This window comes from Trachypithecus francoisi, unplaced genomic scaffold (genome assembly GCF_009764315.1).
Source record: "Trachypithecus francoisi isolate TF-2019V2 unplaced genomic scaffold, Tfra_2.0 Lachesis_group10, whole genome shotgun sequence".
NCBI lineage: Eukaryota > Metazoa > Chordata > Mammalia > Primates > Cercopithecidae > Trachypithecus > Trachypithecus francoisi.
In genome coordinates, this window is record NW_022681455.1 from 13,757,402 (window position 1) to 13,774,644 (window position 17,243).

The window sequence follows — 17,243 nt, forward strand, 5'->3', positions numbered from 1 at the left end:
ACATGGCCTAAGACAGGAGTCAAACCCAGGCAAGTCTGACTAAAGAACTGTTATTAACCGCTGTTATACCACCTCTCTATGTGTTTAATATTTATTAAATTTAAGAATGAATAATGCCAAACATTCAGGTTTACTTAAAATTAAAATGTGGTCTGGGCGCAGTGGCTCACACCTGTAATGCCAACACTTTGGAAGGCTGAGGCGGGTGTATCACTTGAGGTCAGAAGTTCAAGACCAACCTAGACAACATGGTGAAACCCCATTCTACTAAAAATACAAACATTAGCCAGGGGTGATGGTGCGCCTGTAATCCCAGCTATTCAGGAGGCTGGGGAAGGAGAATTGCTTGAAACTAGGACGTGCAGGTTCTGAGCTGAGATCGCATCACTGTACTCCTGCCTTGGCGACAGAAGGAGACTCTGTCTCAAAAATTAATTAATTAATTAATTAATTAAATAAAATTTATAATGTGACTCCACTATTAAGTGCATCTTTTTAAAGACACATCACACATTTCAAAAATAGCTTTCTCAGCCAAGAGAAAAATTTAATTTAAATCTTTGTGAAAATAGGGAAAAAATAAAATCATATCACCTGTGATTGTCTTATCTCCCAAAATGAAATTTCTTCTCTGGAAAGTTTTCAAAGTTTATGATAAAGAGATTTTGGTTTTTTAAAAGTGTATTCTTTGGTTTTTGAGCCAAAGATCATACCTAAAACCAGATTTCTCCAGATTCAAAACTTCAAACATCTTAAGCAGTCAAGTCAACTAAGATTATATGATCAGTCAGAATAGCAACAATAAATCCAAGAGGACTGTATTGTTCTTGGAAACCAGGTGGCCACAACAATGAAATCACACACAAATATACATAATTTGTTTGGGGTCCTTAATATTATTATACTAGTGAGAAAAGGATCTGTTGTGGACTTGAGAAAAACTTTTAAGTCAGATAATACAGAAGGACTTCAGAATTAAAATCAGTAATCAGAAATAGAAATGTTAAGCTAAATATGAAAAAAGTTAACTTTATATAAGAAATACATTGAAACACTTTGAAAAGAGTACTGCCAGTGCAGCCAGAAATTCAGAATTTTCTATTATACTATGAAATAACAGAAAAAAACAGCTTTTGTGTTAAAGAACATCTATTATGTGTCTAAGCATACTACTTTAAGTCTAATTTCTAAATACTATTTATAAGCAGAGTTTCTGCCTTCTAGGGTTACTTAGCTTATGCTTCTTTTCGTTTTACCTCATTAAAAATAATTTGCTTTGAGTCAAAGATTTTTTCCAGCAGTAAAATGTGAAATCCTTTTTTATGAAACAAAAAGCATCAGTGTTACTATCCTTTATACTTTCTATAGTTTAAAAAAAAAAAAAAAACTTCTAAGAAAAAGGAATATACTGATCATATACAACTTTAAATTTGAAGTGCTATGAGTACATGAATATTCCACTGAAAATCTTAATTTACTATTAGTCTTACAATGAATGGGTTTCAAGTTTTCCATAACCTATTTTATTTTCAGAAGTTTTTTTATTCTCAGTTTTGTCACTGTTTGCTTAATTCTGCTCCCTTCCATAGAACAAACTTGTATTTACCAACTTAGCCATCTTTGTTAGCAGATCTGACCTTTGAGTGTGTTGATGCCCTTCATATGCTTGTGGCATCAAGCTTTCCCTTCCTTTGTTACTATTCCCCACACTATCCTAACAACTGACTGCTCCTTTTTCTTAGCACCTGTTACTTAGAAAATTAGATTATACTGTGTAGCGTTTTATTTAAAGCAGAAAACTCGTGGCATTCCTATTTCTAGAATAAATATCTCAGTGTAGGGATTATTTCTACAGTAACTCCTATACATATATGTATCATATAGATGGCCTTCACAGAATATAAATATTCACCATTTCCTCAGCTTTTATCTGGGGAAAAAGGAAGAAACCATTTTCAGAGGCATTTATCTATAAAGGAGAATCACATAATAATACAACCACCATCCTGGAAGTATAATAATCTCAGTATTTGGTTATTTTGCATGCAACATATTATCTCAGTACCTAAACTATGTCCATTCTTGGTGTAAAAGCAGGTATTGTTGATAAGATTAACACAACAGCCAATGACATCACCAGTAGTGAAAGTTGGTCCATAAGGTTGTCCAGTTCCAGAAGAACAAAACGAATGTCCATCATCCCCATGGTAACCATATGAATGTTTATCCCAACCTACGGAGAAAGTTCCGGCATATTTACAATGAAAAGTAAGGTTCCTCTGTACTAGGTTTACTCACTAAGATTATGATAAATCAGAACAGTACAAGATAATATAAAGATGAAATTTTCAATGTACATTTAAATTCTCAACAATTACAAAATTTATTCTATATTAAAATACTGTTTACAAATTTAAGAAAAATAGCTACACAGAACACTAAAATATTAAACAGAGAGAACCCCTACCAGAAAAAACCAACATAAATGCTACAACCACAGGAGGACACATTTTCTGTGCATATTCGTTTTGCTAATATACTAAAAATAATTTTGCTTTGATTTAAAGAAACACACACACGTTTCATATAACATAAGAGATTACATCCTATTCAATCACTGCAAGTTTCTCAAGGCTGTGATCCAAATATAAAAGCCAAACAAGGTGTGGTCTTACCAAACTACAGATAGGTTTATATCATCATTAAGAGATTTTTACCTTGTCAGTTACTTCTATAAAGAGTTTTCAAATAATAAAAACCTCAATTAAACCCTCTTTCAAGTATAATTTTAAGCAAAAGGGTACAAAGAAAGTATGTCAAGGTAACATATCTGATTACAATCAGATGCAACTACATTGTCTTGGTTTGTTTCTTTCAGGCACTTCATGTAGTTTTACATTGATAGTTTTGCCTTGTCCTTCAAAAAGTCTTGCTAAAATTAATTTTTAACTTTGGCAAAGAGAGTATTAGAAGACACAATTTAAGAATCACTTCCTTCTGATAAGTGGTACTGGGAAACAGGTCTGCCATCTCTATTCATCTCTTCCTTAGTTTACTTTAAGTATTAGTCGATATTCCCAGAACATCAAACAACTGAAGATGGGTTAAAAGTCAAAAATGTGATGGGTAGCCAATATAACCAGCCACATTAAAATATTTAAAGTAGTTGATATTACTATGTACTAAAAATTAAAAATATCAAAATACAAAAAAAGCATGATATATATACTGTATGTTTTACTAAACAGTGTGAAATTTAAATTTATTAAAAACCACTCACAAGCCGGACACGGTGGCTCATGCCTGTAATCTTAACAGTTTGGGAGGCCGAGGCAGGTGGATCACCTGAGGTCAGGGGCTTGCGACCAGCCTGGCCAACATAGCGAAACCCCATCTCTACCAAAAATCCAAAAATTAACTGGGGCTGGTGACGCATGCCTGTAATCCCAGCTACTCCGGAGGCTGAGGCAGGAAAACTGCCTGATCCCAGGACGCAGAGGTTGCAGTGGGCCAAAACTGCACCACTGCAGTCCAACCTGGGTGACACAGTGAGACTCTATCTCAAAAAAAAAAAATCCCACTCAGCTTTCACTTAAAATTCATGATATTGATGATTAAAAACACAGAAAATCAGTATCTTTAAATATTATAATTTCTTACTTGAAAATTTTAACCAGAAAGAGCTACTCATAAGACGTAATACTGCAATTCAATTACAAGTGTACCTGGTAGTCTATTCATGTTCACACCTTGAGCAGAAAGACCAATTCCCATGTAACTGTTGGCGGGGGTGAAGGGAGAGAAGAAAAGGACATTATTATAGTCATATATGTATAAATTACCAAACACTCTCAAACAATATCAGAACCAAGCCCAAGCTTGAACTCCTAAGGTAGCTACAAAAATTTTATTACAATTTATTATGTAACAACAATGGGCAATATTAAGTACCAATAATACTCACACTTCACAGCAAACTCATATGGTAATAATTCATAAATACACAAAGCATTAATACACAGCTATGCACTCTACTGACACCTATAAAAAATATCTCCAATTTATTTACAGATAAATGTTTGGGATTAAGATTTCTCACAAAAAAGCACAGAGGGATTGTGGAAAGAAAAAAAATGTTAAGGAAACAAATATGTTTCCCAAGGGGCACAGTAAAAATTTAGGCCGCACGCACGCGCGCGCACACACACACACACACACGGAAATATGGATTCACATTTGGAAAAAATTTCAAACTCACATAAAAATATCTTAATAAAATTACCCCACGGTATGTATTTTCTATACTGGCTTTCTAAAACTGAGCAAATTGACAAAATCTACCTAAACAGAGGGTTCTTTATTATCAATTTATAAAATCAGAACAAAATAATCTCCACACAATACACAAGGAAAGATTATTAAGGTATTCAGTTATTTTTCAAATGCTTATAAAACATTAACAACAAAACCTGATAAAGATAGTTCAAAGGAAGAAAACATAACACACTTGTAAATATGAACACAAAAAGAAAAACAAAATAAAAAGCAAACTGAATCCAGTTTGTTAAAAGGATAATTGGCCATTATTGTTATCAAGGTTTTAAATGGCATTTGATAAAATTCAGCCACCATTCCTAATAAGAACTCCAATAAAATAAGAATAAAAGGAAATTATTTAACTATGAGACTTTTCCCCCAAATACAGCAAGCAAGATATTCAACAGTAAAACACACTGAAGGCATTTCCACTAAAATCAAGAGATGCCTATAATTGTTAAATACTGTTTTAGGGGCTTTAGAAAACTTAATAAAAAGAAAACTAAATGACTAGTATAAATGTTAAAAGATATAAAAGCACCTTTATTTGTAGTGGGTATGATTACATACATAGAAAACCACAGAATCTATCAAAACCTTTTACAATTATTCAGGCATTTTGGCAAAGTGACTACATATAAGAGGAACATTTTAATATTTCTTCTAGTACAGCCAGCTGGACAGCCACAATAACTACAGAAAACATAAAACAGGAACAAGGTTCTCAAGGAAGGCTCAAAATTACATATTAAAAGCTGTATATAAATGGATATAGTCAACATCTGGATAACTTGAGTGCATAAAATGGCAGTCTTTCAGATAGGCACACAGGCTCACAGCTGGAATCCCAGCACTTTCAGAGACTGAAGCAGGAGGATCTTTTGAGCCCAAGAATTCAAGACCAGCCTGGGCAACACTGGGAGACCTTGTCTCGAAAAAAAACAGAATCATCAGCTGTGTGTGGTGGTGCACACCTGTGGTCCTAGCTATGTGGGAGGCTGAAGTGAGAGGATTGCTTGACCCCAGGAGGTTGAGGCTGCAGTGAGCTATGAATAATCACACCACTGCATTCCACCCTGAGTGAGAGACCAGGACTCTGTCACTCAGACTAGAGTGCAAAAACAAAAAAAGGAGGACAACCTTTCTAAAATGATGTATACATACATTTATACATTTCAGTATCTATTCCAACAGAAGTTTTAAAACTGAGCAAAATTATTTCAAAGTTCATATGGAAAAACACATAATTTTGATCAAAAGACAAAATTTTAAAAAAGAAAACTCAGTTTTCCCTACTAGAAATTAAAACACATAGTTAATTAGATTCAGAAGAGCAATATTACCACTATGAGCATATGCCAAGTGAGACACGAGTGACAAAACATTAGGAAACAACATATAGATGTCTAGTCAAGAAGGCTCATTAAGTTTGTATTTTGATTCAGCCCCTTTGCTACAAGTACAATATAAAATGTAAGTATTACATTTTATTTAAAAAGTCTAAGTCATAAGACAATGAGAAGAAACACAAGGCTGTGAATGGGGATATAAGCTGTGAACCTGCAAAGCCCTGAGTCTGTGAGCACTCAACAGTGGCTCAAAGTTCCCCCTCCTCTGGGTAAACAAGGACTAAAAATGTTCCAGAAGAGGAGTATTAACTATGTTTACTGCTTAAAGCCAAAGGCTGGAACAGGCTTCTCCTCTTGAAAGGAGGCTAAGAATATACTGATATCACCTGCTGCCTAAGCTAGAGCTTATTTGACATTGTGGTGTAGTTAAGGGGAAAGAGAGAGGAGAAACCACTTAACCAGGATCTAAACCAGTTAGTTATTGAATGGATCCATGACAGAATCTGCAACACTCTCAACATCATGCTGAAGCAAGAACCTGGAAACTCTAATACAAACCTAGTTTTGGATTAGGAGGAATGAACTAAAATGCAAGTACAAACTGTAAGAAAGAAAATAAACAGAGAAAAAGACAGATGAGCAAAATGAAGAAAAACGTTAAACTTCCCAATCAAAATAAGGTTGCAAGGGCAAAATTCTAAAATATAAGATCAACAAATCTGACATAACAGGCATGTAGAAAAAAATGAGAAAAAAAGAAAAAGACCAATAAAATAAATAACTGGAACATGAATTCGTTCTAGATGATATCACTCAATGGATAGTATGATTTTTAAAAAAAATAAAAATAAGTATATTTAGGAATATACTAAAAGAAAAAAAAAACATAATCACTAAGATGTAAGGACAGTGGTGTACCAGTATTTGTTGAAATAATTTAGATAGTAATTTTCCAGAATTGAAAAACATGTTGCTGAATTGAAAATACACACAACATACTGAGGAAGATAAAAATTAAGTCACACATAAGACATGCTGTAGAACATCAATCACGGTCATAATCTTAAAAGCTACCAGAAAGAAAAGCAGATTACCTAGCAAGGAATGGCAATTAGACTGACTGCAGACTTCTCCCCAGCAACAACTGATGACAAAAAACAATGGCACAGTATGTTCAAAGTATTGAAAGTAAAGTAACTGTCTACCTAGAACTTAGTTCCCAGGTAATGCAGCAAGAATGAGGGAAAAATAAGATATTTTAAGATACATAAAAGCTAATGGTTTACTATACACAGACTGTCACAAAAGAACTATCTGAGGACATACTTTAGCAGCAGGGAGACAAGTGAAAATAGAAGAAAGACATGGACAAGGAAACAATCAACACAGAAAATGACAAAATATATCACTAAAAGTCATTATTGATTTAAAAAATACTATTGAGAGTTTAAAAAATCAATCATCCATACATAATGTGCTAGGACACAATTACCTGACACATAAACAAAAAATATCCATGTTCAAAAGAAAGGACAAACAGGGAATGACCCTGAGACAATCCAGATGTGAGAATTAGCAGACAAAAAAATTTAAACCAGGTACTGTTACAATGCACAAGATGTAGGGAAAAATACTCTTGCTTTGAATGAAAGGAAATTCCAGAAAAGAAAAAGAATCAATAAAAAGGAAGTACTATGGTCTGAATGTGTGTGTCCCCCAAAATTCTTATGGTGAAACCCAGTCCCTAATGTGGTGGTATTATGAGGTGGGACCTCTGGGAGGTCATTAGGGCTGCATCCTCAGGAATGGGATTTTTGCCCTTATAAAAGAGGCATGAGAAGGCTCGTTTACCCCTTCTGCCATGTAAGGACACACAGGTGTCACATAGGTGTTTTCTATGAAGCAGAGATTTCTCACCAGAAACTGAATCTGCTGGAGCCTTTTCATCTTGGACTTTCCAGTCTCCAGAACTGTGAGCAATAAATGTATGCTGTTTATATAATACATTACCCAGCCTAAGGTGTGTTGTTACAGGAGCCCAAACAAAAATAAGAACCAAATAGAAATCCTGGAGCTGAAAACTGTATGGAATACATATTTACTGATGTACTTAATGGTGGACTGAAGATGGCAAAATAAATAGTAACATGAAAACAATCTGAAGGACAGAGAAAAAAACATAAGGGTATTGGGGGGAAGAGTCCTTGGAACTGTACCAAAATACATGTAACCAATCCCAAGAAGAAAGAGAATAGGACAGAAAAAAAATTGAAAATAATTCCCCAAATTTGGTAAAAGAAAAAAAGTATAGATTCAAGAAGCTCAGCAAACATTAATTAAATAAAAAGAAAAACACACCTAGGCACAAATCACGGCTGAACTGCTGAAAACTAACAAAAAAAAAATGCAGAAAACAGCTAGAGAAAAATTACATATTACTTTCACAGGAACAATGAGTTGAATTCCCACTGACTTATCAGAAAATATGAAGGCCAGAAGACAGTGGAATGAAATCTTTTAAAGTGCTAAAAAGAAAAAAAAAAACCAAAAGCCTGCCAAATGCAAAATGTTTTTCAAGAGAAATATTCTTAATAAAAATGAAACAAAAACATTCTCAGATAAAAACATAATGTGTTGCCAGCAAACCTACACTTAAAAAAATGCTCTTAATTTGCCTAAAACATGACTATTTAAAGAAAAAGTGGTAACATGTATTGTGTAGTTTGTAACATACACAGATGTAATACATATGACAATTACAGCAAAGAAGACAAGAACACAAGATTGGTTTAACATTCAAAACCAATCAATGTATTTTACTATATGAGGGGAAAACTCCTATCATGAAATAGCTGTAGTAAAAACACCTGATACAATTTAACACCATTCAAAATAAATACTCTTAGCAAACTAACAAGGGAACTTCCCCAACCTGTATCTACAAAAACCCTACAATTAACATGCTTAACAGTGAAATACTCAACACTATTCTCCGAAAACCAACAAAAAACCAAGAAGGCCAGTGCTCACTATTCCTACTCAACACTATACTACAAATCCTAGCCATTTCAACAAGGCAAAAAAAGAGAAATAAAATGCATAAAAATTAAAAAGAAATAAAGCTGGCTCTATGTACAGATGATTGTTTATAAAGAAAATCCTAAGGAATCTACAAAATAACTGGAATAAGTGAATTTAAGAAGGTTGCAGGATACAAAGTTAATATACAAAGTCCAATGTATTTGACAAGAAATACTAGAAAAACAAAATACTGAAAAGCAATTCTATCTACAACACCATCAGAAAACATAAAACACTAAACAAAAGACATGCAGGCCTCTCTACTCAAAATTACCAAACATCACTTTGGGAAATTTTAAAAGACGTAAATAAATGGCAAAACATATCATGTCTACGAACTGGGCACCTCAGCTACTATTCTCTTTAAACTGATCACAGACTCAATGCAATGTAAAGCATAACCACAATAGGCTTTTCTTTTATTTTTTTAATCAGAAAAGCTGATTCTAAAGTGTATACAGAAGCTGATTAATGAATGTAAATATACAGCTTAATAGAAGAAACAAGACCTAGTGTTAGATCAGTAAGATGACTATAGTTGACAATATTCTATTGCACATTTCAAAATAGCTAGAAGAGAATACTTCAAATGTTTCCAGCATAAAGACAAATATTTAAGGTAATAGATACCCCCAATACTCTGATTTTATCTTTACAATTATATGAATGTATTAAATTATCACTGTACCCCCAAGACATGGACACCTATTAGGCAGCTATAAAAAATTAAAATTAAATAAGTAAAATTTACATGGAAATGGGAAGGATCTAAAACATTCTGAAAAACTTGGAAAGTTGTAGAATTTACACAATCTGACTTCAAAACATAGCATGGGTTGAGTAATCTAAACAGTATGGTACTGGCTTAAGGATCAACAAATAGATCAATGCAACAGATTAAGGAGTCTAGAAAGAGACCCACATTCATAGTCATTTAATATTTTACAAAAGTGCCTAGACACTCCAAAAGAGGAAGGAAAGACTTGTGAACAAATAATAATAAGATAACTGACAACCACGTGGAAAAAAGTGAGCCTTAATCTCTATCTTACACAATACGCAAAAATCAAATGAAGAACCAGGCGCGGTGCTCACGCCTGTAATCCCAGCACTCTGGGAGGCTGAGACGGGCAGATCACGAGGTCAGGAGATCAAGACCATCATGGTTAACACAGTGAAACCCCGTCTCTACTAAAAATACAAAAATAAGCCGGGCGTGGTGGCCGGCGCCTGTAGTCCCAGCTACTGGGGAGGCTGAGGCAGGAGAATGGAGTGAACCCAGGAGGCAGAGCTTGCAGTGAGTGGAGATCGTGCAACTGCACTCCAGGCCTGGGTGACAAGCAAGAAAGACTCCGTCTCTTTAAAAAAAAAAAAAAAGAAAAAAAAAAAGATGAATCACAGTCCTAAATATAAATGTTAAAAACTATAAAGCTTCTACAAGAAAACATGTAAAACTATCATTAATGACTTGAGGATAAGGCAAAGATTTATTAGGACACAAAAAGGAAGACCCATAAAAGAGTAAACTCATAAATAAAACTTTAGCAAAATTTAAAACTTCTCAACAAAAGACATAGATGATTCAATTTTCAAAAATGAACAAAAGATCTGAATAGATATTTCACAAAATAAGATACTGCAAATAGCCAACAAGCACATGAAAAAGTGCTCCAAATTGTCAGTCATCAGGAAAATGCAAATTAAAACCACACTGAGATACAACTAGCATACCTGCCAGAATAGGTAAAATTTATAAAACCAACATGTCAGTTGCCAAGCATATGGCACAATAGGAACTTTCATATATTTTTGGTGGGAATTTAAAACAATAAAACCTCTTTGAAACAAAGACTGGCAGTTACTCATAGGACTGAACACCTGCCTACCCTACGACCCAGCAATACCACTCATAAGAAAAATGAAGATTTGTCTACCAAAAAAATTCATACAAATAGGTTCACGGCAGATTTCTTCACAATAGTGAAAAAACGTGAAACAGCCTGGGTATCCATCAACAAGTGAACAGATACACAAATTGTGGTATATTCTACTCAGCAACAAAAACAAAAACAATTACTGATAAACACAAATGAATCAATCTCAAAAATGTCATATTGACTCAAGGAAGTTTTACATACAAGAGCATATGCCATATAATTCCTTTTATATGAAATTTTGCAACAGGAAAAACCCATCTATGGTAGCAAACAAGTCAAAACAATGGCTGCCTCTGAAAGGGTGGGTCAAGGGCCTAAGTAGGAAGGAGCATGAGGGAACATTTCTGAGAATGATCATGTTCTATACTTTGATAGAGGTTTGCATTTCATGGGCGTACCCATCTGCAAAACTTATCAAAGAGTACACTTAAGATGTGTGCATTTCGCCAAATGTAAACTGTACCACACACACACACAAAAAGAGAAGGAAGCTGACATCAAACTCGAGTTAATGATATACAGGCTGTAGTGATTAGGGGGGAAGTATACCTACATTGAAATGCATCAAAGGTTAAGATGGATCGACTGATGAAAAGAGGAATAAAGGGGAGGGGGGAGGGGGGAGGGATTGCATTGGGAGTTATACTTCATATAAATGATGAATTGATGGGTGCTGACGAGTTGATGGGTGCAGCACACCAACATGGCACAAGTATACATATGTAACAAACCTGCATGTTATGCACATGTACCCTACAACTTAAAGTATAATAAAAAAAAGAAAAAAAAGAAAAAAGTAAAAAAAAAAAAGAGGAATAAAGAGATACCGTATAAAACAATTATAGTCAGGTCTGCTATATCATGACATATGAGTTTCAAAAAAATCACATTATACAAAATCATGCAATAAAAACTGCAAGATTTACAAAGAAAATGGGGTTAGGAGCACAGCACGCAAAAACGTTGTAACACATTTTTGAAAAGATAAGAACACAATAAAGACAATTTTACACCCATTCAATTATTAAGGAATAGACCAGGCACAGTGGCTCATGCCTGTAATCCCAGCACTTTGGGAGGACATGGTGAAAGGAGCGCTCGAGTCCAGGAGTTCAAGACCAGCCTGGGCAACACAGTGGAACCCCACCTCTCCAAAAAAAAAAAAAAAAGATTGGCATGGTGGTGCACTGCCTATAGTCCCAGCTACTTGGGAGGATCACTTGAGCCTGAGAGGTCGAGGCTGCAGTAAGACGTGATGGCATTGGGTGACACAGACCTTGTCTCAAAACAATAAAATTGTTACGGAAGAGATACTACAAGAAAGTGAGTATTTTACCTTGAAAAACACCTAAGTTTATACTTGGGAAATGGGTGTCATAAGAGTTACCACTTGTGAGTTATAGTGAAGTGATGAAAGGAGGGTTATCTGATAGAGGGAAATTTGTAACACCAGGTGTGGCTGGGTGTGGCTCGTAACTCACAGTAAACTGAATAGCTGGTAGATATATGAAGGCTGTCTGACATACAAAAACAAACTCAACCCAATAATGACAGACAGGCAAAATTTATGTGAACAAGAAATTTATTACTGTGCTACTATGTGTTTACAAAGAGCAATGAACATGAAGATTTTTCAGATCAACATGTCAACATAGATCATCACAAATTATATATTTATTACGTTATGTAAGTAATGTTTGTGCCTAACATACAATGGAGACTAACAGCATCCTAGTTTAATTCCTATTATTGATAGGCTTAAGCTTACTATCTTGCTATTTGTCCATCTGTTCTCTCCATATTTTTCTGTGTTTTTTTAATACTAATTTTTGTTTTATGGCCATTATTAGTTTTCTGCTATGCCTTTTGGCAGTATATTAATGAGTACCTTATTAAGTTTTTAATGCTTCTTTGATCTATTACATTCCTGATTAAGTTAGTATATGTACCACATGCTGGCAATGCAAGAAACACTGTTAAAAACCCATTTACAGTCATGTTCCACATAACAAAATGTTTCGGTCAACAACAGACCGCATGTACAACAATGGTCCTGTAAGATTATAATGGAGCTGTTCTACACAAGTGTACTATTTTAAATCTTTTATACCACATATTTTTACTGTATCTTTTCTATGTGATGTATTTAGATACACAAAACAATTGTGTTACAGTTCCCTACAGTATTCAGTACACTAACAAGCTATTCAGTTCTGTAGCTGAGGAGCAACAGACCACACCACATACCTACGTGTGTAAGAGGCCATGTGATATGGTCTATACCATTTAGGTCGGTACATTCTATGATGTTCCTACAATGACAAAATCACCTAACAACACATTCTTCAGAATGTATCCCCATTCTTATGCAACGCATTTTTTGTTACTGTTGTCAAAAATTAAAATTAAATAAAAAAGAAAGATCTCTAATTAGTAATCCAATTTCTACCATTAAGAATGAACTAAACCCAAAGCAGGTAGCAGAAAAGGAATTATAAAGATTAGGGCAGAAATAAGTGACATAGAGACTAGAAAAACAACAGAATCAACAAATTCAAAAGCAGGTGCTAATAAGCAAGAAAAATAAAAGACTCAAATTACTAAACATTCGGAATTAAAGGAGTATTACTACTAAACTAAAAAGGATCGCAAGAAAACAACTATTAAATACTACGAACAATGAATTACACAACCTCCTTTAAATGGACAAATTCCTAGAAAAACACAAACTACTGAAAATGCAGAGTAATTTTAAAACACAAAGACAAGCCCGTGCTCAGATGGCTTCACTGGGGAAATCTACCAAACATAAAAATTAACATTAATCTTTCCCAGACTCTTCCAAAGAAGCTAGAAATACTTCCTAACTCATTCTACAAAGCCAGTACTACCTTGTTACCAAAACTAGATAAAGGAATCACAAAAAGCTACAGAAAAAAATATCCTTCATTAAATACAGATGCAAAAATCCTCAACAAATTACTAGGAAATCAAATCCAGCAACACATAAAAAAGATTATAAATCATAACCAAATGGGATTTATCCCAAAAACATGAAGTTCGTTTAACAAACAAAAATCAATCAATGTAATATATTAAGAAAAATAAAGAACAAAACCCATATAATCATCTCAACAGGCACAGAAAAATAATTTCACAAAACCCATCACCCTTTCAGGATTTAAAACAAATTATGAAAAATCATGACTCAGCAAGCTTGAAATAGGAAACTTCCTCAAATTGAAAAATCCCCAGCTAATAGCATACTTAGTGGTAAAAGACTGAATACTTTGACCTTAAGATTAGGGACGAAAAAAAGGATGTCTTCTCTCACCACTTCTATTCAACATAGTACTGAAGTTTCTATCCTGAGCAAGGGGGCACGAAAAAAGACATAAAAGCCATCAGATCAGAAAGCAAGAAATAAACATCCTTTATAGACAGATGGGACAATCTTGTATATAGAAAATCCTAAAGAATCTCCTCCCCACAATTATTAAAAGTAATCAAGTTCAACAAGACTACAAGATACAAGATTAACATGCAAAAATCAGTTGTATTTCTATACACTAGAAATAATTTGAAAATGAATTTAAGAAAATACTTTCATTTGGGACAGAATAAATAAAAAGAACACCTAGGAATACATATAACAAAAGAAGTACAAAACCTGAACACTAAAAACGACATTGTTGAAAAAATGAAAGAACTCCTAAATAAATGAAAAGACTCCCCATGCCATATTCATGGATTTGAAGACTAAATATTGTTAAAATAGCAATACTCCCCAAATTAATCTAGAGATTCAATATAAACCCTATAAAAATCCTAACTTGCTTTGCTGCAGAAATTGACAAATTGATCCTGAAATCATACACAAATGCAAGGGCCCAGTAGAGCCAAAATCATCTTGAAAAAGAAGAACAAAGTTGGAAGACTCACACATTCCAATTTTAAAACTCAATAAAAAGCTACAGTAACCAAGAGAGTGTGCTGCTGGCTTAAAAACAGACATGGAGATCAATGCCATATAATTGAGAGTCCAGAAACTTAACTCTTATATTTATGATCAATTAATTTTGTTGTTGTTGTCATTTTGCGACAAGTAAGGTCTCTCACTCTGTTACCCAAGCTGGAGTGCAGTGCCATGATCACAGTTCACTGCAGCCTCTTTTCTCCCCTGATTAGGTGATCCTCACACCTCAGCACCCCAGTAGCTGGAACTACAGTTGCATGCCACTATGCCTGGCTAACTTTTTTTTTGCACTTTTTGTGGAGACAGGGTTTCCCCATGTTGCCCAGGCTAGTCTCAAACTCCCTAGGCTCAAACAATACTGCCCACCTCAGCTTCCCAAAGTGTCGGGATTACAGGCATGAGCCACAGCATCTGGTAGATCAACTGATTTTTGACAAGGAGGAAATATCCAGCAGGGAAAGAACTGTTTTTTTTCAACAAATTGTACTGGGAAAACATATACACGCAAATGAATGCAGTTGAGGTTGGGCACGGTGGCTCAAGCCTATAATCCCCATACTCTGAAAGGCCAAAGTGGTGGGTGGATCATTTGAGGTCAGAAGTTCAAGACCAGCCTACCCAACATAGCAAAAGCCCATCTCTACTAAAAATACAAAAATTAGCCCTTCTCGGGAGGCTGAGGCATTAGAATTCCTTGAGCCTGGCAGGTGGAGGTTGCAGTGAACTGAGATTGTGCCACTGCACTCTGGCCTGGGTGACAGAGCAAGATTCTGTCTCAAAAATTAAAAAAAAAAAAAAAAATTCAAAAAGAATGCAGCTGGATCCCTATCTCACACCATATACAAAAATTAACACAAAATGGATTAGAGAGCTAACTGAAGAGCTAAAACTATGAAACTCTTAGATGAAAACACTGATGTAAGTCTTTGTGATAGTGGTTTAAGACAATGGTCTTTTAGATATGACATCAGAAGCAGAAGAAACATAAGAAAAAAACAGACAAACTAGGTTGGGCGTGGTGGCTCATGCCTATAATCCCAGCACTTTGGGAGGCTGAGGCAGGTGGATCACGAGGTCAGAAGATGGAGACCATCCTGGCTAACATTGTGAAACCCCATCTCCACTAAAAATACAAAAACAGAATTAGCCAGGTGTGGTGGTAGGCGCCTGTAGTCCCAGCTACTTGGGAGGCTGAGGCGGGACAATGGTGTGAACCTGGGAGGCGGAGCTTGCAGTGAGCCAAGATCACGCCACCATACTCCAGCTTGGGAGACACAGCGAGACTCCATCTCAAAAAAAAAAAGAAAGAAAAAGAAAAATTAGACAAACTAGACTTCATAAAATTTAAAATTTTTGTGCTTTAAAGGATACTGTCAAGGAAACTAAAAGACAACCCACAGAATGGCAGAAAATATATGCAAATCATATATCTGATAGGGTACCTTTTTCCAGCATATATAAAGAACTCTTACAGCTCAATAAAAGGAAAACCCTACTACAACAATGGGCAAAGAATCTGAATAGACATTTCTTCAAAGACGTATAAATGTCCAATAAGCAAGTAAAACTACGCTAATCATTAGTAATTAGAGATGCAAATCAAAAGACACAATGAGCTCTCATTTTACATACACTAGGATGGCCAGAATCAAGAAGATATGTGTTGGCAAGAATGTGGAGAAACTGAAACTATCATAGCTGGTAGTAAGTAAAACGGTATAGCTACTTTGGAAAACAGTCTGGCAGCTCCTCAAAAAGTTAATCATAGGGTATCTATGACCCAGAAATTACACTCCCATTTTCTGCAATAAAAATGAAAACATACAGCCATACTATAATGTTACACAATTGTTCATAACAGCAATATTCATAACAGTCAAAAAGTGTTTCTACCAACTAATGGATAAACAGAATGTAATATATGAATACAATGGAATATTATTTGGCAACAAAAAGGAATGGAGTGTTGATGTATGATACAGCATACATAAACCTTTAAAACATTATGTTAAGATAAAGATGTCAGAAACAAGAGGTCACATTTTGTATAATTCCATTTATATGAAATGTCCAGAATAAGTAAATCCATGAAAACAAAATAGTTAGTTGCTGCCTGGAACTGGGAGGAGTGTTTTGGGGTTCCTTTTCCAGGTGACAAAAATGTTTAAAAATTAAATAGTAAGGGCTGCATAACTCTGTGAATACAGTAAAAATTACCAAATTGTGCATTTTTAAAGGGTGAATATGTACATGAATTATACATCTCAATAAAACTCTCATTAAAAAAATAACGACATCGAAGTTCGGCTCTACTATGTCAACAGCTTGGAAGTCATCACTCCCATCCTCACAAGAAAAAAGCAGAACAACTGAAAATCAACTACTCTTAGATGCATTGGAAAACTGAGTTCACAGGTCACAACACCTCCGGAAAAACTGAAGAAACGTGAATATAGACATATGGAGCTATATTTACTCTGGAGCCAATAACTGGAAGGAACACTTTAAAGGTAATTAGCAAACAGCTTGAGATTGAGAGTGAACTAACCTGAGCTTTAACTCGTGAGGGCTCAGTCTTCAGGG

The 17,243-nt window shown here is 34.9% G+C and overlaps 1 protein-coding gene across 2 annotated transcripts in view; it reads right to left on the reverse strand.

Moving 5' to 3' along the window:
• Positions 1–17,243, reverse strand: part of RANBP9 (RAN binding protein 9) — a 93,383-nt gene that overhangs the window by 33,235 nt on the left and 42,905 nt on the right. For both annotated transcript variants that reach the window (XM_033216269.1, XM_033216270.1), the window contains exons 3-4: positions 3,726–3,778; positions 2,066–2,233 (exon numbers count right to left, since the gene is read on the reverse strand). In XM_033216269.1, coding sequence (XP_033072160.1) covers positions 2,066–2,233; positions 3,726–3,778 — 221 coding nt within the window. The remainder of the gene's footprint in view (positions 1–2,065; positions 2,234–3,725; positions 3,779–17,243) is intronic.